Genomic DNA, 20,351 nt, shown 5'->3' with positions numbered 1-20,351 from the left:
CCTGTTCACACTAAGATATTTTTGTTGTATGATAGTGTGTTGAAATTTGTTATGAGCTTCATCTCTCTTCACAGCAGAATAATTTGGTAAATACATAAAATTGGTGGCAAAGGATTATAGCTAATGGGACTTTATGTATCTCTGTATATGTAAGTATCTGATTTTAGGAAAACACAAATTAAAACAAATGGATCTTATCATTGTCATTTCAAAGCCAACAAGTTTTTTTATTAGCACCCAAATTCCAGGATGTGTTCAGCTGAAGAAATGTGTCTGATTTGAAATATGAGCAGTGTTTAAATGGAGAAAAAATTATTTGCTGAATTTTCTGAGATTCTTATTAATATATTTGCATTATTTTGTAACCCGTCAACAAATACTTGTTTTGATAGCTGGCGTGTGCATTTTATTTATTTATTGATGCTTAATTTGCTGTTTCTCATTCTGCAGAAATACTGGAAAATGTAAGACTAGTACATAAACCAGTGTCTTTGCAACCACGAGGGCTGATCAACAAAGGAAACTGGTGCTACATCAATGCTGTATCCTTACCTTGGAAAAAATTTATACACTTAAGTTAAAATTGCTATACTTTATCTGTCAAAGTTTTTTCTGGATTATTCTGGTAAGTATTTTGTAGAAATTTTTCTTTTCCCATGTCCTACTGCTGTGATTAAAATGTTTAAGGGTAGCATCTAGAAATCCAGGGGTATTGTGGATCATTGAACCTCGTGTTCAGGGCTCCCCTGCAGCTGGTTGCACCATCCTGTTTGCAGTTTGTTTCTGTTACCTCTGTCAAAATATTTCAAAGCTGTAACTTTGTCATGACTGAAAACCTTCTTGTAATTTCTACTTCTGTTTAATCGTGACTCTGTGTGCATCAACTTAAGTGGTTATTTCTTTTTTTGAAGTTAAGAGTAATTATTCTAACTCTAGGCTCTGTTTTGGCAATTTGGTAAGCAGATTGTTTGGTTTTCTGTTCAGCAGGCTGTCACTGTCGTATCATGTGTAAATGCAGTGTTCAATCCTTTTACAATGGGGTTGACCATCAGTTGGCTCTTAATGTATTAGAATTGTGTTGCCCTGTGAAAATGGCTTCTACCTTTGGTAATAAATCTTCCTTCTCCAGTGCTGTATTATGTTAGTTCTTAATAACAATGTTTTTATTAATATATTTGTATTGCCTATGTTAGGAATGGCTCACTGCAAGTGACAATTACATTGCTTTTACTGTAACTGCTAGTACTACTAGTGAAAATTATCGAAGATTTAATATTAAGACTAATCATTACAGAACCTAATAACCTATTTCCAGACTAGTGATCCTACTTTGTAGGTCAGTTTTTATCTTACATGGCCAGTTCTGCACTCATCTGATTGCATGTATGAGCTCCCATTGTTTTTAGCGTTAAGCATGGGAATTTTGTTACTCAGTTTTTGCACACTCTAGGGATCAAATTAATATACTGCTGCCTTTTGTCATTTCCCAGGCCCTCCAGTGTTTTAATAAATTTCCTCTGTTTACTATTCTTGCCAAGTAGCATGGATTTTTGATGTTTTTGAAGAATTTTCTCCCAACATACACTAATTTACTGTTTGCTCCAAACTCTTCTTTACACTGCAGAATGTTTTACATCACAGTGGGCCTTTTTATTTTGTAATAGTTATGTGTGTGAATCATCGTCTTTACATTGAAATCTCTCAGCTGGCTTCTTCCACTATTTTAAGAAAATAGTTACAGGTCATCGCTTGCCTATTTTTAGATTGTAATTTTATGAAGTCTTTTCTATGAAATTTCCTTTCCTCTCCTTCTCTGAAGACTAAATGTTCCCTGCCCCTTTAATTAACTTTTTTTACGTTGTTACAATGTCAGTGAAATCACAGCATGTTACAAGATGCTGACAGTTTTTAGAATAACTTCAGTACATTATTAGTTAATGTTATAAAAGTCGACCTGTCTGTTGCAGTGTAGTTATTAGATTGGTCTACATAATGAAGAGTTGTTTTGCACATAATTTGAAATATTGAATGTTTGATTGACATGCAGATTGCATTTTCTGAATGTTTCCTTAATGCCATTGCATAGACCCTGCAAGCCTTGGTTGCTTGCCCTCCAATGTATCATTTAATGAAGTCCATTCCAATGTATTCAAAATCGCAGCGGCCGTGTACCTCAACACCAATGATAGACAGTTTGTAAGTAGCTTGGTAAAAAAAAAATAAATCTGTGATCTGACTAAGCTCATTCAGAAGTATCTAACGAGTGATTGTTTACTGCAACTGTTGACATTTGATATGCATCCAGAAGTCTCTTATGTGTATGGGTTTTTTTGGTGATACATGGCTTTTATTATGAATTTGGTATTTTACAAATGTTTGACTAGCCAAGGAAGATACTGTCTGTTGCCTGAGGGGTATCAATTTTAAAATGTGCTTAGTATGCAAAAGTGAATCATGAGAGCTGTAAGAACTAACCAAACACGGTGGTTTCATTAGCAATGATCAGGTTAATGTTTATGTCTGAACTTTACTCAGACTTCATCATGATATGCTTTGATTATTTTTTTTGGCAGTCACTGATGAAAATTATCTAGTTTTATTATTTGTCCTTATAAGTCTTAACTTGCTCTCATGTCTAGTTGTTCCTTCCGTTCTGTTTCAGTGTTCGTTTAATGAATGAGTTCACTAATATGCCTGTACCTCCTAAAGCAAAACAAGGTGAGTGGGAATGCGGAGAGAAAAGTCTCAAACACATGGTAAGAAGGCTTTAGGGCGAGGATCTGCGGTTTTTGAAGTACTTAAGACCTTTAAATACTGGTGCTTAACCTCCCTCATGGGACTTAGGGGGGTTTCTTGGTATCTTGAAAGTTTGCTCTTGCTTTTCTGTCACTGCTGTGCTTTTCCTTATTGGTGAGTCATGTCAAGAACTGACAGGTGTTGCACCTTGTGTTTTTTTATTTTGTTTGATAGACCGAACATGCAAGTGCAGTAAGAATAGTTTTTGTTGAAGATTAGCTTAATTGTTAAGATGCCTTCTGAGAACATAGCCTTTCTAACAAAATAATTTTACATTCACTGTATTTTACTCTCTTCCTTTCATATTTCCAGCTGTTTGATTTATCACTTGCTCAATTCTATATTTCTTCCTTAAATACTAAACACTGACATTCATTCAGAACAAAATGGGGCCATAATAGGTCTCTTTAGGAGTTGGAGATTGCCTGCAGCAAGTTACCTCAGCTTTGAATTCCTCCCCATCCTGTACAGTGTTTGTTTCTTGCTAATACATGTTAGGACCCATGATGATTATGTAGTGATGAATAGAACATTTTTTTAATGCAAATAAATTATCTTGTAGTTTTCATTTTCTTAATCTCTAAACTATATCTGTTGTGTTACAAACGTGTAGAAATAAAACACAAGTTTCAGGAATGTGTTTATGTAACATTACAAGAAAATATCACAAGGAGTCAGTTATTCCAGTGATTTCCAAACAGTTCAGACATTTCTGTGGTTTGCTGCTTAAGTTTTGTTTCTGTAAAACAAATCTTACTGTCTATGCAATGTATTATACTTCTAGGTCATTTTATTGTATCGTGTGATTTTTCAGGTACAATTTCTGAGTCTTAGTATTGCCACTTTCCGTCAAACCATATCTTATTTATTTTTTGTTTATTTTCTACAGTGAGGAAAAGTTATACATTAGAATTATAAAATATTTAAGGAAGTGTTCTTTGAATATGAAAAAATTTCAAAAGTTTAAATAGAATCAGAATTGTTCTTTCAAGATGGCAATGGATATTCTTGTTAATCTTCAGTGTTGACTATAAAAAAGAGAGTACTAACTTTCCCGGAATATCTGTAGGTCTGTGTAGGGTGATATAGTTCTTTTTTAAAAAAAAATATGTTTACAGATAAGAATTGTATCATCTGAATTCTGATTTTGAGTTGCTTAAATTGTAATAAAACTATTAATAAGAAATAATTTTGGATTCCAAAATACATATGAAGAGAATGTTAGGGTATGATGTCGAAAAACTTCCGTATGTTGTTATTTATGTGCACTTCTCTTTGCCTTGCAGCTTTAGGTGATAAAATTGTGAGAGACATCCGACCAGGAGCTGCCTTTGAACCTACATACATTTATAGACTCCTGACAGTTATAAAGTCAAGTCTGTCAGAAAAGGTGTGACTTAAAAAGCTTTGACTTCTGTTATGGCATTGCAAGGCAATCACTGTAGTTAAAACAATATAAAGTCATATATCAATTTCCATGCTTAAATATCACTAAAATCAAATAGTGGGCAGTTCAAGCTTGACTGTTTTAGGACTGAAATTATAGGAAGATGTTAATTCTAAATTTGGAAGTTTGATATGTCATATATGCTTGGGGTTCAGCTTGGAATAGTTGAAGGTCCACATAGGCTTCAGGTTTAGTCAATTTAAGGAAAAACTAAACCATCTTTTGATTTGGCCTTGATTTGACAATGACTTCTAATATTGGTTTTAAAAGAAATAGCAAAAAAATAATTACTAACTCACATGTTAAATCAAATTTAATGAAAGCATGCAGAAATTCTCACAGCCAGGTCAAGATTATGTGTGTACTTGCGTGTTTATGGCAGATTACCAATTAATGTGTAGGTTTTTTTGAACTGGTTAAAAATGAAGCATTACTATAGTAAAATTTAAACTTCATTTGACTTTACAACTTAGACTGAGTAGTTGGTACGTTAGCTAGATTAATAGGGAAAAGCTAGATGCTCACTGTCTTGAACCTTCTGTTGAAATGAACCATGGAAATGCCATTTAATAATTGAAAAAACTGTTTTATTCAGGGCAGGCAAGAAGACGCTGAAGAATACTTGGGATTTATCCTCAATGGACTACATGAAGAAATGCTGACCCTAAAGAAACTTCTCTCTCCACATAATGAAAGTTAGTGTTTGAGTGGTGTGGGGTTTTTTTTCTGTTTGCAGCAAACTTCATTTCTTTAAAATGTTTTCCCTTTTTTGTGAAGATTCTGTAATAACAGAGAAATATTTGCAGTAGGTGCTGAGATAGGGTTAGAGTGCCATATTTTAGCGGACTCAAAGACATTTACAAATAATCTTTTGTTAAAAGCTGTCCAACGGAAAAAGATCAGTCTGTTCTGTCCAGTTTAGGAATGATCTGAAGTGTTACTGGCTACTTGGAAAATCATTATTATTCTTTAGAGTGGCTTTATGATTGGGTCCCGAAAATGAAACAAAGCACTGGGAGTCTTAGCCAAGTGTAAAATTAAGATCACTAGTTATCCAACTTCTCCTTCATAGGGTAATTTTTTTATGATATAAAATATTCATTCCGTATTTTGTTCTTCAGCTGTGAGCAGTTTATAGCCTCCAACTTTGGCACTTGCAAAGAAAATATTTGCTAAGCTTTGGGTTCCCTGTGCAGAAAAGGAGTTGTATTTAATAACAGCCTAATTACGTTTCCAGAATAACACTTGACTTATTAATTCTCTAACCCATAAATTTACTACTAAAAATGTATCAAACTTTGCTCGAAATCAACATCTGCAGTCATAAGTGAGCTGCATCCTGTTAATGTATGGATGTGTTCAGCTCTGAGTGAGCCTGGACTTTGCTTGTTCTTGTTTACTTTCTCAAATGTGTGATTTATCAAAACATTTTATTATCTGAAAAGTATTTCTATTGGGTTTTTTTCCTTTCAAATTCTGTATCTCTTTTATTTGTAAAAAAATTACTTTTTTTCCTTCTTCACTTTAAGAACTCTCCGTTTCCAATGGCCCTGAGGCTCAGACTGTTCATGAAGAGGAGGAGCAAGATGAACAAGGGGAGGGCAGTGAGGATGAATGGGAACAAGTAGGACCTCGCAACAAATCATCAGTCACTCGGCAGGCTGACTTTGTTCAGACTCCAATTACTGATATTTTCGGTGGTCATATAAGGTATAGTACTTTTTTATAAGAGTTATTGAGACTGTAGGCTGTTTTGCCTTTATGGACGACTTTTCCTTCGGCTTGGCTTTCAGTATTTTTTCACCATTCCGTAGTTGGATGGAAGAGACTGTTGCACAGTTTGTTCAGGCCAGGAGATGAACATTCTACCATGAAGCATTTGTTATGCAAGAGAGGGTTCAGAAGATCAACCAGAATAATAAAAGGATTGATCAATGATCAAATTATTCTATAATTTACTGTAGCATCTGAACCTTTTTTTAACCATCTTGAAACTAGACAAAAGTCTACAACTAGACAAAAGTAGACAACAAAAGTCCTGGACTGCACGTAGAGGAGTTTGAAATATGTATGCCTTCTATATTAATGTCCAAGAATTCCAAAGAACTTCAGAGCTACCTGATTTTCATGACCTTTGAGTAGCCTTGACTAAGGGATAGTGAGATTTGATACTGAGGGATAGTGAGATTAGCTGAGTTAAATCTGATAAGTAAAAGAATGGAGTAAAATAACAAGTTGTAAAATTTTGATTTAGACACTTGTGCTTCTCGGAGGCAGGAAAATTCTGTGTAGTAGTTAATAAATATTAAAGGTGAAAGAAGTTTGGAAAAATGTAAATTACTACAAGATGTTACAGGAATGAAAAGAATGTGGGATGTTCCTTCTGTGCAGGTCTGATACCAAATGAAGTCAGAAAGTAGATACTGAAGGAATACTTTTTCAGAAAGGAAGCCTCCCAACTTGTTTGGAGAAATGTCTAATTTAAAATGAAAGCAAAGTAAACACTTGCTAAAAACACATTCCAAAACAAAAAAGCTAGGTGTGAAGAATTATTTTTAAATTGGAGACAGACACTTAATTGCTGGTGTTTGACTCTCGGTGTTGCCAGGTGTTGGGTCTAGAAGTATGAATAATGTGGGCTAGTTACTTCTTCCTGTGAAATGCACTGAAATTATTCTTCTGGGATTTGAGTCAGACAGCTGGCAAATAATATAATATTTTCTATAGAGATTGGCAGGCAAGTGTTTGTGCATATTGATGAAATTCTGTGTAGATGGTATGTTCACCTGAGGTATTGTTAATGCCCTTATTATCATGGTCAGAATTCTGTAGATCTCTACGTGATTCCATTATTTTTAAAATTAAGAATACTAAGAGAATGCTATCTTTGGTAGAAGTCCACTAAAAATGACATAAAACCAAGGTAATACTTAGGAAAGACAAAAACTTGCCCTGAGCTGCAGAACCACAGGGTCCAATCTGACATCTGTTGTTTGCTGGCACCACACCCGTTTTATTTAGCCTCCAAAGTAGGTCACACCATTTACCACAGAAACAGTATCCCATGTTGTGATGTTGGAAAGCTTCTTCATCCTCTGAGGCTGAGGGTGGAGATAGGAAGGATTGAATACAGAACTGCTAGTTGAAGTCCACTAAAGTGACAGCATCGGAAATTGGAAAAATCAAATGGAAGAAGCAGCTAGGAAAACATGGTTTGAATTGGCATCTTTTGGCTTGGGAAACTTTAGGCTTTAATTGTTTATTAAACGCCTGTTGGGCATAATTGTTTTAAAAAAAAAATCTTAAGCAATGTGAGGCATAAGAGTATGAGTAAAGAAGATAGAGTTTTGTATCACATTCTGGTTTGTTCATGTGCAGGATTCCCTTTTGACTTTCAGCTTGTGTGAATTTCAGATATTTGTTACGCAGGTTGGCTCACAAGCCAGTTAGAAGTCTGCTAAATATTTCCATAAGTAGCACCCAATTTTCCCTTCAAGTGCACTGTTTTTTTTTAAAGAAGGTACACCAGTGACGTTGTAGTTAAGCAGCTTAGCAATGGGAAGTCCTGTTTTCCTGAAAAATTCCTACTGTAGATTTCTTACCATATCCAACAGTAATTATTCATTGAAAATCATGTGTTTTCCCTCGACCAATTGAGATCTGTAATTATTCTAGTAAATGTCATTGTTACAGAAAATCGTATCAAAACCATTGCTGCACTCGGAAATTTCTGCATATCTTTTTGAAGAAAATGTTTTGAAGAAATGTTACAATTTAATTTATCACAATTTAAAAAAATCATTTTTGTTAACTTTTCAGAATACTATCTAGATTATTAATTATTTTTAAGTACATGGGCTTGAAGCAGCTGGAGGAGTTAGGATTTTTCTGTTGATTATTGCGCTAAATGATTAGCTTAAAAAGGTTTGGGAAGTGTCTCCAAAAGCAGCAAGGCTTACACAGTGAAGGGTTTGTTTGTTGAAACAGTGTGCTTGCCATGTGTTGAAGGTTTTGTCCTTAAATATAACCAAGGAGGAAGCGTTAAACTGAAATAAAGATGCTACTGTTTTTCACATGCTACCTTTCCCCTAAAGGATATATATTTGCCAATTTGCTTTGGCTTTCTGTTGCTGCTTCAGGGCTTTGCCTGAGTCAGAGGGGCTCTTTGGATAGGAGTTTGCAGGACGGGTGTTAAACCTAGACGTTAATGTTTCCTGTTAACATGACCTGCAGTCATTTCTGCAGGGCTACATGGATTAGAGCTATGTTAATTATGTTACTGCTTTCAAGCTTTATGAGGCAGCGTAAAAAGCATGACAATATGATAAGTGAATAATTTCTTTGGCTGTAAAAAAAACGGATTTTTGTAGCAGCTGGAGATTTTTAATGTAAGTTCTGCTTTCAAAATAAAAATTCTTGAACTATGTTTGATGGTTTTAAGTTTTCAGCTAAGTTTAAGAAAAATGAAAAAAAAAAAGCCCAAAACCCAGGAAGTGTCCTCATGCCCTGGGTTGTTATTCCTGCAGTTTATGTACAGTGAAGTACTTGGACAAAGTCTGGGCACCGAAGATGACAGGAGGAAAAGGAAGGACCAGTCCTTGGTGGAGTGTAGTTTATATTGCCTTTGGCAAGACTTAAGCAAAAAATTTAAGATTGGTGAAATTGGTCTTAGTGAATCAACTAAAAAAAAATATATATTTTTATTGGAGAATCTGGAGTCAGTTATAATTTTTGCAGTTAAATAATCTCTGAAGATCTGTTGGAAAACGTACTTCAAAAATTCTTCCACAAAAAGAATCTGGAGATGAATCTTTTCTAAATGCATTATCAACAATTTCAGTATTTTTCTTTTAACTTTTGATGCTTCTCCAGTAGCTGTTTTAATCTTGGCATAAACAAAACAATTGAAATAGAATCCCATTCTGTATATTCTAAGTGGATGTGAAAATAATTTAAATTGCCATAAAGTAGATTCACGTTGTTGAAACTTAGGCTTCACCTGTGTATTTGTTGTGTTGCTTTGGACTAACTATAAATTGAGTTCTATCTATCCTTGCTTGAAGATTCTATGTTGTTGAAAATTCTTCTGCTTTATTACATTTGAACTTTTTTGTTTCTCTAGATCTGTTGTTTACCAGCAGAGTTCTAAGGAGTCTGCTACACTGCAACCTTTCTTCACCCTGCAACTGGATATCCAGTCAGACAAGATCCGCACAGTTCAGGATGCACTGGAAAGTTTGGTGGCAAGAGAGTCTGTCCAGGGTTATACCACAAAAACCAAGCAGGAGGTGTGTTCTATTGACCCCTTTTACAGTCAAATACTAGACTTAAAAGGTGTTTTTATACAGCTCTTTACAAATAGTTGAACACTGTGTCTAACAAAAGAGGTATTAACCCTTTCATAGTGCCCTACAGTGGTAAAACATATTGCACTTGTATACATGCATGAAAGGAAGAGAACTATTAAACAAAACCACGCCTGTAAGTAGGTGCTTTCTTAGTTGGTGTAGTAATTGGTTGGAGATTTTACAGGATTGGATATTAAATTATTGTAGTAATAATACGCACTATTATGAGTAAATTAGCTTTCAGCTGACGTTAACATACTGATTCCTGGGGATTGCCAGATGTTCTTGGTAAAGGACCATTTCTTCAGAGTCTGTTAGCACACTCTAGCTTCATGAAGAAATATCTTGTAGCAGAGTAGTTGCTTGGTTGTCCTTGATGGGTTTTGATTTACACGTTTAACTTAAAAATCAAAAATGCAAATATTCATTGAATGTAGGCCTAGTAGAAGTCGATCTAGAACCTCATTAAAATATTTGATGATCGCTGTCGTTCTCTCTGGATTAATAACCTGAAATCTTTCAATAGCCAAACCTCCATTTGGTGTCTTTGGCACTGTGTAATTGACTGGTTTGCTGTACGCAGCCCTAAAAAACTGAACTTCAGTGATATTTGTTGACTAGGAATAGGACATTGAGTAGGTGTTGCCTGTGATGCTTTTATAGTTGTGTTCACTGCTTTGAGAGAAGGTTAGAGAAACACCAGTCAGGATTTACAGAAATCATTACAATTGATTCAGAGGGGAGAACCTTTTGAGATCTCCAAGCCCTGTAATTCTGTCACTTTAAGTACCAGGACATTTTATTCTGCATTCTCATGTGGCTCTGCAACTTCTTTCATCTTGTTTTTCAAATGATACAAGAAGTAATAGTAATAATTACAATCAGAAAATACTTCATAGGAAGAAAAGCAAGGTTTTGGCATTATAGTTTGGGAATTTGTGATATAGGGTAATAAATTAAACTTTTTTCCCACATGAAGGTGTTGCCTACCTTTTTATGGTGTGCGTTATTAAGAACATCATCTTTGGTGTGCGTGGACAGCTCAGAGGGAAATTTTGTGTACACTATTCAAAACTTCTTTCAGTTGGGTAGGATGGAAAGAAGCTTTTGAGTTGTAGATGTTCTCTCTAGCATTAATTTCTGTATCTAAGTTTTCTGAATACTCCAGGTAAGAATATGGTTAAAGAAAGGGTGGGCTGAAGACGGATAGCTGAAATTTGTCTGCCTTGTATACTCAATAGGAGTGCTAGCGAACATTTATTTCTTGATGTGAAAGAAACATTTGCAATGCAAGCTCATCATGATTTACCACATAGATTTTGCTAGCCCTTCATTTTTCAGTTTTTATTGCAGATGGTTTTAACTTCTTTACTGTCAACCCAGTGTTCAATTATGGGGTTTGGAAGAAATGAGTGTTCAAATTAGGTGCTGGAAGTTTGGTCTGGCCTATATTTTAGAGTCTGAGTGGAAATAAAAGCACTCACAGTGTCTTTTAGATCTTTTTTTCCAAATGATATCCAAGTTGAAATGGATGTCCATGTATTAAAATTGTAGTAAAAGCACTGAACACATTGACTCTAGGACAAGTATAAAAGACATTTCAAAATGCATTGTGATGAAGTATTTGATCTCCATTTTACAGAACGGGAACTTTGGACTGCTGATAAAGCTAAAATCATATTACTAAGTATTATTACTGTATTCTGATTGTTTTAATCTGGATTGTATTCTTTACAAGCTGTGGGCATAAACAATACATATGAAAAGAATAATCTTCCAAATGTATGTGAATTATTTCTCTTAAAGTTTGTTTTTAACATTGATTTGCACTGATTTTATGGGTGTGCACATAACAAACAAGCCTTACCTCATTTACTTTTCCAGGTTACTTTCCACATACTCCTTATAAGGGGTCTTCATATCCCCTGGAGTTCTCAAGCTGCTCCTTGAGGATCTTACAAGTATTTTTTTTGGATTCTGACTCATGCTTACTAAACAAACATTTGTGGCACTTTTAGCTGCTAATGTTGCTGCCAGAAGTCAGGGCCCCTCACAGTCAGAACAGCAGAACCGTGTGCCTGTTCCTCAGCAGCTGCGCTTCAGTTTGGCATCATAACACACAACTGCTTTGATCTGTGGTTTAAGCTTATATGGAGCCATGCAGCTGAGGTGCCTGCATCTGTTCCCATATGCCAGATCAGTTACTGAGGATGGAGAGCGGCAACTGCTTAAACCACTGCAGTGTCCTCAGTTCCTGGGCTGGGAGGTGTTAAGTTCTATGCACAAAACTCTGAATTCAAAGGCTTCAGGTTTGAGATTTAGAAGACTCAACACAGGAAAATTTTGAGAGAGTAATAACTGCAGAATCAAGTGTGTATGTTTTCTTTATATAAAGGCTATCTAGATTTGATCCTTAAAAGCAGAAGTTGCTCCATGCTAAGATGCAAGGAAGATGCATGTTTTCATGAGCTCAACAGAGGATTGTGTGAACTTCTTGTCACCTTCACTTTCATACTTTGCCTTCTGACTTCTTACTCTGTGTGTTGTTTCCTGAAAATTGAGGCAATGGACACCAGCAGGCATTTCTTGAATGGAGAAGAATGGGGTCCTGTTTGGCTTGCTGGTTTAAAATAAACAAACAAAAACCAAAACACAACCCCCTAGTTCTCAGTGAAATTGCTGCTGCTGCCAGGGATTTGATGGGTTTTGGATGCAGAGGGGCATATCTTGAACCTTTTAAGATGCAGGTGAAATGTTAACAGTTTGTAGAGACTATTTCTGTTTCAAATGTAGAATTGCTTCTTTTAAATTGGATCAGCCAAGTTCCATGAGGTAATAAAGTACCCCACAAATTCTGATTGCTTCAGCATTGTAAGAGATTTTACTTTTCAAGTCTGCAAGAGCTAGTAGTTATTCCCCCTGAGTTTATGTTCTGTTCTTAGTAGGTTCTAGCAGAATAATGTCTTGTATTGAAAAATAACATGCTGATCATTTACAGTAAAGACATTTTTCTCAATCAAAAAAAAGAGAAAAAATGAAAGCAGCTTTTGGAGATGTGGGGTTTTTTGTCATAATTTCTAGAAAGGCGGAACATTTTTGTTCTGCAATTCTTAGTCCAACTTCACTTTTCATACAGTAACTATGTGGATTATTTGAGTTTGGTTTTTTTAAGTAGTTTGCCTTTGTCTTACAGATGTTCTTTTTTGATTATGGTTAATTTCCGTATTGAAAATTAAGAGATTATTTGGATTAGTTTGTATTTTTCCTTCTCTTTGGCTTTTTCTGAAAAGGTACTTGCTTTTAGAAATGAAAACCATTGCCCCAGGTACTGAGGTGTACTGCTGTTGTGTTTGACAGTTCAGAGTTCTCTGATTTCAGCAGCAAGTGTTAGAAGTTATTGACCTGTTGATTAGAGTATAATGGCTTGCTAAGAATTATTAATCGCTATGTTGTCATGAGCAGTTTCTCCTGGGGCATCTCCAGCAAGCTGGTTTTAGTACTTCAGTACTTAAATATCTGTGCTCATTCTAACACATAGCATTCTACTCTAAGGTATTGGGTTCTTCTTCAAGACAAGATTTTGGTTGAAGATCCATCGTGCTATGAGTAATAAACTGCAGTGTTTATCATAAATTAATACTAATTTAGAACAAATCTATGGGGTTTTCTGCTAGTGTTTTTAAAATAAAATACTTCTTACTCTTTTAAAGGAGTCATTTTTAGCAGTTAAATTACAGCTTTTCTTCATCTTTGTTCTGTGTATGTTTTAGGTGGAGATCAGTCGAAGAGTGACACTAGAAGAGCTTCCACCTGTTCTTGTCTTACACCTCAAGCGATTTGTATATGAGAAGACCGGTGGATGTCAGAAACTTATCAAGAATATTGAGTATCCTGTTGATCTGGAAATTAGTAAAGGTAAAGATTTTTGAACAAGATTTTCCCTTCTTTAGGGAAGGGATAATGTTGTGTTTCCTAGGGATATCTGTTTGTTTGTTGATTTTCTTCCTTACTCCCAGCTTTGCGTGCAAAAATTCTTCTCCGTTGTTGTCTAGAATCATAGTACTTTGAACACCTTGCTATGTGAGTTTCTTGGGGGATGTTGTTTGTTAATTTTCACAAAAATATACTTGGGTTCCTGGATTCAGTCTTCAGACTAAAGATCTTAAATCCTTTTGCACATCATGGACATTGAGTTGGCCAAATAAGAGCTTCCTGCAGGTTTAGGGAGTAAGACTGTAGACTGCTGAGGACAGATGTTGGAAGTCATCCTGTTGAATGAGGAGTGTGTCCCAATACCAGGCTGTTGCCAAGTAATACTAGATAATTTTATCTAGGATTTCATTTAGAGAAGTGGCGAATTACTGTAATAAACAGTAGGTGATGGAAACTGACATTTTACAGAAATGCAGCCTGAAGGCAAACAAGTGAGCTGTGGTTCAGAAGTTCAACAGCAAAGTTTTTTCTTTCAATAAATAACTTAAGAGATATCAATTTTACAAAGTGTGGAAGCTTTCACGTAACCCAGTATCTGAAGCTTGCCAAATGAATTGCATTGTGTTTTGATGCGACAAATTGACTGTTGGCCAGTCAGTAGTTCAAATAGGAAGAAAGAAATATAATGATTACTCGTGTCTTGGATGAAATGCATACTTTGTCAGGCAGTACAGTTTTATTTTACTTAATATTTTATTTTAAGAATTCTTTAAAGAATGGCTCCTCGTAGAACTAGTTCAGTTTGCCTTGACTGACAAAACTTGTTGTGGTATGATTTGAAATCTGTGACTGATTTTTTTGCGTTGCCTGACAGCGGGAATGCAAGGAAAAGAGGCAAATGGTCTGATCTTTTTCTCTATTTTTTTCTTCTTTTTTTTGTTTGGCGATAGTTTTAAACCTTCTGTAAGCATTAGTGTTAGTAAACTGAATATCAGAAACTTGACCATTCTTTAAAGGCTGCAGAAGATATTTTATTTTAACTGTGGTAGCGTTGGTTTATCTTGGAAATAATTGAACCCTTTGAAACTGAGTTTCTAAATTTGTTCAGTATTGCCTTTGACTTTTTCTCTTTCCTCCTCCAGAGCTACTATCTCCTGGTGTGAAAAGTAAAATTTTTAAAGCCCAAAGAACCTACCGGCTCTTTGCAGGTATTTTATTTATACACCTCTAGTCCCCATAGTGCAAATACTATTTCTGCATTTAAAATTCTAGAAATGCTAGTTTCCTGTATTATATAAAGTATTTTTATTTAAAATTACACTGAAGTAACTTGTGGGTGTCAGATTTTTGTATTTAGTGATTTCTTGTGTATGTGCATATATACATTTATTGTAATACCTTTATCTATCTGACTGATCCAGCTTGAAGCTCATGTTCTATAACAGATCCACCCTGAAAAATATCAGCAGATAAAATGCAGGTGTAATATAACTCTGCCTCAAATACATCATATAGTCTCAGAATAATGTTTCAAATGTCTTTTGAAATGTTGAAATGCTGACTTTGCATCCCTTTGAACCCTCCAGGTGAGTATTGCTGGCAGGGTATGAATAGCATATTGTAGGTGGAAGAGTTTACCTTGGAGGAGATTATTTTTGGGTGAGGAAAAAGTGTTTTAAGAGTGCCTAATACTAATGACTGAATTGGTAGTTAAGATTGGAAGGTCATGTGAGAAGCAGCATTTCAGTATTGAACAAAACAGTCTCTGGGCAATATGAATTTCCTGAAGTTTGACACTCCTACACAATTGACGATTTGCACCTGCTTGTTTATGTGGACATGAGGAGAACAGAATAAACTGGTGAACCAAAGGTCTTACCTTGTACATCACCAAATCTGCGCCAGTACTGGTGGCCTTATGTGACTTGGTGGTTTGGATCCAGTTTTGTGACCACCGAGGTTACAGAAGGAAATAAAATACCTGTCACTTGTGGAAATTCAGGACTGTTTCTGGCAGTCTAATTTTTTTTTTTAATTGGTAGTGGTTTTCATGGAACAAGTTTAGACAGTGTATTTAAGGTGGCTTGAAGAAAATGTGTTACTGCTGTCATTTTTTTCAAACTCCTTCTGTGAACAAGTGCAAATCTTCTGTCAGTCTGGAACTTCACAGAAACCAAGTTTGTTAGGTAAATTTTAAATGACTGAAATAAGCTCTTGAAGAATTAAGTTTCAGGTATTATCCATAGTTTGGCTAATTATCTAATGAGAAATTTTATGACATCAATAATTCAAGCTTAAGCTACTGTAAAAGAATTATTTTCTGGATTCCCTCAAGTGTATAGATCTAGTATAGTCTACCTTCTTGTTTCAGTCAAGTTTCTCTAAAATGTTTGTTTTCATAGAAATATGAAGAAAATGTGAGTAAGTTTGAAGTGTCTCTAGTCTGAAAGTGTTACCGATTTCATAATTATATACTAGATTATGGTTAAGGCTTACCTGTTCCTAGAAGGAGTTAAATGCAATTTCTTCTGTGTATCCTTAGAATTACATACATAAAAGATCTCTTCCATTTGGAGGCAGTTGTCACACCTAGTACTGAGAGGTCAGTGTTAAGCTTTGGGTTCAGTTTCTGCAAGGAGGGCTGAGATGTCTTTTCTGTAGAAAACTTGACCACAGAGATAATTGAGAAAAGAAGCCAGATTGAGTCTGTCTTGGAAGCAGCAGGATTAGCAGTTAATGGAAGTTCAATTCATGGTTTTGTTAAGGAGGTTACTGAGTAAGACACTACTGTTGTCAGCAGGTAGAGGGAATGTGTAGCTTAGAATATCTCACGAAGTGGGACGGTACATATTGGAGGGTTGTGCTACATTGTTGCAGATGGGCTTTGTGAGGCAGATCCTTCTCAGAAAATCCTCTAGGAAGTTCAAAAAGGCAATTTGATGCTTTTGATTCTTAATTTACTTAAAACTGCTTTTAGAATCATGAGGTTTGGTATGCTGGAGAAACTTTTCTAGTATTACATAGCATTCAATGTAAGCAAGCAGGCAAGCACTAAACACTCGAAGATTCTTAAAGATGCTTAAGCTAGGTCATACCATGTGCAAAACCATGAGCGTGCTATGAAGAAAGCATTATGTGACATTGATTTTTTTGATTTACTTTTTCAGTGGATGTTTACCTGTACGTAGTATATGTGCATCATGAATTTCTCTTTGCAGTTGTCTATCATCATGGAAACAGTGCAACTGGTGGCCATTACACTACGGACGTCTTCCAAATTGGTCTAAACGGCTGGTTACGCATCGATGACCAGGCAGTCAAAGTGATAAATCAGTACCAGGTGGTGAAGCCGTCTGCAGAGCGCACAGCCTACCTCCTGTACTACCGCCGAGTTGACCTGCTGTGAAACTTCTCCCTTTTACGCTGTGTGTGCAAGATACCTGCTTTGTAGAACGCCAACTATCACTAACTTTTTTTCCTCCTGTAAATGCTCTTTTGAGTGAATCTTTTTTCTATTTTTTTTCTTTTTTTCCCTTGCAACAATGGGATAGAGTGATAAAGGAAGCTACCTTGGGTTTGTGCACAACATAGTTTGTGTTGACTTTGCAGAATGAAGTCACTTGTTTAAAAGACTCAGTCTCATGAATCACAAAAATACAAAAAAAAAAAAAATTAATCTGAGTTAATGCTGAATCCTAAGATAATAAAAGGGGATTTGCATTTGATTCCCACTTTCTAATTGCGTAGTAGAAGAAAACCCTGCACCAGCAACAGAACTTGTAGATTTCTGTGAAAATGTTTTATCTTTACTTAAGTAAAAAAATAAAAAAAAAATAAAAAAATACAAAGCTCTCTCTGCTTCCCCAATAGTTTTTGATAAGTGGTGAAATATGAGCCGATGTGTATGAGATGGAAATGGTCCTATGTGCTTCAAAATGCAGAGTTGCTGGTTCCTAATAGGAAGACACATTTTAATAATTATGCGATGAGAAACTGCTTAAGTACACATTGCAGATCAAATATTTGGAGTTAAGATGTTAGTCTATATAGATGGGTGATTGTAACTTTATTGCTATTAAGAAATTTCAAACTGCATTTATGCTTCTGTGTACATGAAATTAAAAAACCAGGCAAAATAATTAAGATTGATATTTCTTTAAGTCTGCTTTGTTTAATTTTGCTGTCTGCTCTCCTATAATGTTGAGTTCTAATTGTACACAGTTTAGTGATATCTAGAAGTATAAAGTTGTCGCCCATCAATAAAAGTCACAAAGTTGGTTTAAGGTGTGTGTGGGTTTTGTTTGTCCTCAGGTGTAAATTCTACCCGTGGAAACACAAGAAATTGCTGTGGGGCACTTTCAGAAGTTGTAGATGGCATTTCCCCAGGTGAAGGGTGGATGGTTTTGTGTGTTACAACTTTTGAAGCTTCAGAAATCTTCCCATTCAGCATTGAGATGGAAATGAACTTTGAGAAGAGAGGGAGAGGAGATGAGCCAGGCTCGAACAGCTGCAGTTCAAGTGCCAGGACTGAATACTTGTTGGCCAGAAGAGGGAACTGAATCCCTTCTGTATCCAGTGTGAAAACCCTGTGTGTTTGTTCTTGAGGTAGACGTTTTGTTTGCCTTTGACTAAAATAGTCTCTTCTTTGGCCAGCTGACATTTTCTTTGAAGTGCTTGGTAAAAATATTTTCTTGATCAGCTTGCTGTTGCCTCCCCTGCTGCTGAAGATGATAAAAACTCCCTGCATATTGTTTAAACCTTAATTTGACAATAGTGGTGTTACGTGCTTATTGCATCCTTGGAGGAGTGTTAGAATTGTTGCCAGTGGAACAGGGCTAATTTTAACATGGGTTGTGGAACTAAAATCAGCTGTGTTAATTTTACAGGTATTGTGTTTCAATCAATTCCTTTAGTATTTCTTTAAGCTGCTGATTTCATTTTACTCTGAATGGCTTGTCTTTCCAGAAGATGGGTGCTGTTCTTTGCTGAAAAGCAGCATTGGCTTTTTCAAGAGAAGGAAGCAACCTTGTGAATACTTTGGGTTTCATTGTGTGCGCATGGATGTAGGCTTCCCTCTTGTGTTGTCAGCCCAAGTAAGACCACAGTAGTTACTTTACCAAAGACTTTTACCAAAGTTCATTCATGGCTGCTTCCTGGAAGGACTTAGATGTGAGATGCTAAATCACAGGTGCTGTTTGCACGATTTCATTATGCAGAGCAGTTGTGGTGGATGTGTGGAAACAAAGTTCCTGCAACAGCCTTGGGTGTTGGATGAGCAGCAAGACCTGCTGAAGAAAGCCCTGCTGATTTGCCGTCTGACTTTTCTACCCTCTCATGGGGTAGTGGAGAACTTGGGACTTGCCTGCTTGTGAGTCACTCCTGGAAATGCTATTCTTATGTAAGGAATGAGTGTGCTGCCCAGGGCACCAGCAGCAAGTAGGAACAGCCAGCCGCATGGCTGGGGTGAGTCTCTTCAGGGTGTTCTTCCCTGCTCAAAGCTGAGTGATCTTTGGATGGATGATCTCAAGTTTCTTTCTTGAATTATTAAGCAATGCTAACTGCATACCCTGCCATGGGAAGAGGGGATTTTGAAATGACTGTTCAGTACTGGTTATTGTCCACCACCCCTTCCTGCACCCTAGATGAAGGAGTTTGCTGTACTGAAGAAATCCCCTTTTTTCCTCCCCTTGTGGCTGTGTTGAGCATTTCCTTGTATCTCCAGTGGGAAAAGATAAATTTCTGATAATATAGGCATACCAGGATATTCCAGATAAAATTGCAGGAAATCATTAATTAATGTGTTACTTGATATCAGGGCCTTGCAATTAACTTTGATTTTGATGGGACCAGATGGTCAGCTGGTGAGTTTTGACCCATTTTACTTAAAAATTATGGGTTTATATTTGGGTAGGATGTCAGGTATTTTTAGTAGAAACAACCTGGACTTCGTGGTGTTGGTCTGCTCTTGCACTAAGGGGGCTGAGTGGTGAGGGATTTTCTAGAAAAAGCTTTCCTATTAACAGATTTTTTTTTTTTAACCAGTTGTGGGAGGGGTTTATAATACAGGTGTATTAAAAATACAGGTAAAATTAAAGAATTTTTTTATTATTTTGGGGGATGATTGCTGTTTGCAAGCAGCCCTTCAAGGCTTTCCCAGGACTTGGGAGTGTGCGTTGAACTTCAAGTTTTTGCTACCTGAAGTCTTGCATTGTTATCTTTTGGGAAGAGAACACTGCATCAGTCCCAGTCTTCCCATGAATAATGAAATGAGTCTTTTTGGTTATAGATGACTCGTCAGCTTTGGAAATGACAGTGTTCCACCTGGAGCAGACCCTTCTTTGTGATAAGCAGTTCTGAGTGGAGTACAGAACAGCACGAACAGCTTAAAAGGGGTAATGTGGAGGAGAGAGGAGAGGAGGAAATGAAGAAAGAATGGGATGAGAAAGAGTGGACTGGCATTGTTTTAGTATTATTTATTTAGCTGTGCTTACATCTCTGCTGAGATTTGCGATAGATTAAATGTTATGATATTACGGTATTTAAATGATAGTTAAATTGCTTTTTAACTAATATAGACTTGGTCCTAAGAACGTTGTCATTGGTATTTTTCGCTCTCAGGAGGTTTTTGGTGTGGAGACATAAGGTTCTGTGTTCCTGTGCAGCTGTGGAAGCTTCTGTGTCCTGTGTGTTATCCCCTGGGCTACAATAACAGCAAAGGAATTTGTATCAGAAGTCGAGTTCTGGTAACAACTTAAACCTTTCCTGTTCATCAATGACCTGTAGAGGCATCTTACAAAAGTTGTGAGGGTTGGGGAATATGAGAGGAG

General features: G+C 36.2%; 1 protein-coding gene across 1 annotated transcript in view; it reads left to right on the top strand.

The window, feature by feature from the left end:
• USP10 (ubiquitin specific peptidase 10) overlaps positions 1-17,807 on the top strand; it is a 48,412-nt gene extending 30,605 nt beyond the window's left edge. Inside the window, exons 5-14 of the mRNA XM_069868849.1 lie at positions 451-542; positions 2,087-2,196; positions 2,663-2,718; positions 4,083-4,186; positions 4,839-4,938; positions 5,773-5,953; positions 9,366-9,531; positions 13,362-13,506; positions 14,667-14,732; positions 16,743-17,807. Coding sequence (XP_069724950.1) covers positions 451-542; positions 2,087-2,196; positions 2,663-2,718; positions 4,083-4,186; positions 4,839-4,938; positions 5,773-5,953; positions 9,366-9,531; positions 13,362-13,506; positions 14,667-14,732; positions 16,743-16,930 — 1,208 coding nt within the window. The 3' untranslated portion in view covers positions 16,931-17,807. The remainder of the gene's footprint in view (positions 1-450; positions 543-2,086; positions 2,197-2,662; positions 2,719-4,082; positions 4,187-4,838; positions 4,939-5,772; positions 5,954-9,365; positions 9,532-13,361; positions 13,507-14,666; positions 14,733-16,742) is intronic.
• The last annotated feature ends 2,544 nt before the right edge of the window (positions 17,808-20,351 follow it).

This window comes from Phaenicophaeus curvirostris, chromosome 14, assembly GCF_032191515.1.
Source record: "Phaenicophaeus curvirostris isolate KB17595 chromosome 14, BPBGC_Pcur_1.0, whole genome shotgun sequence".
In the NCBI taxonomy this organism is placed as follows: domain Eukaryota; kingdom Metazoa; phylum Chordata; class Aves; order Cuculiformes; family Cuculidae; genus Phaenicophaeus; species Phaenicophaeus curvirostris.
Note: the sequence above shows the minus strand (reverse complement) of the source record. Positions and strands in the feature narration are given on the sequence as shown.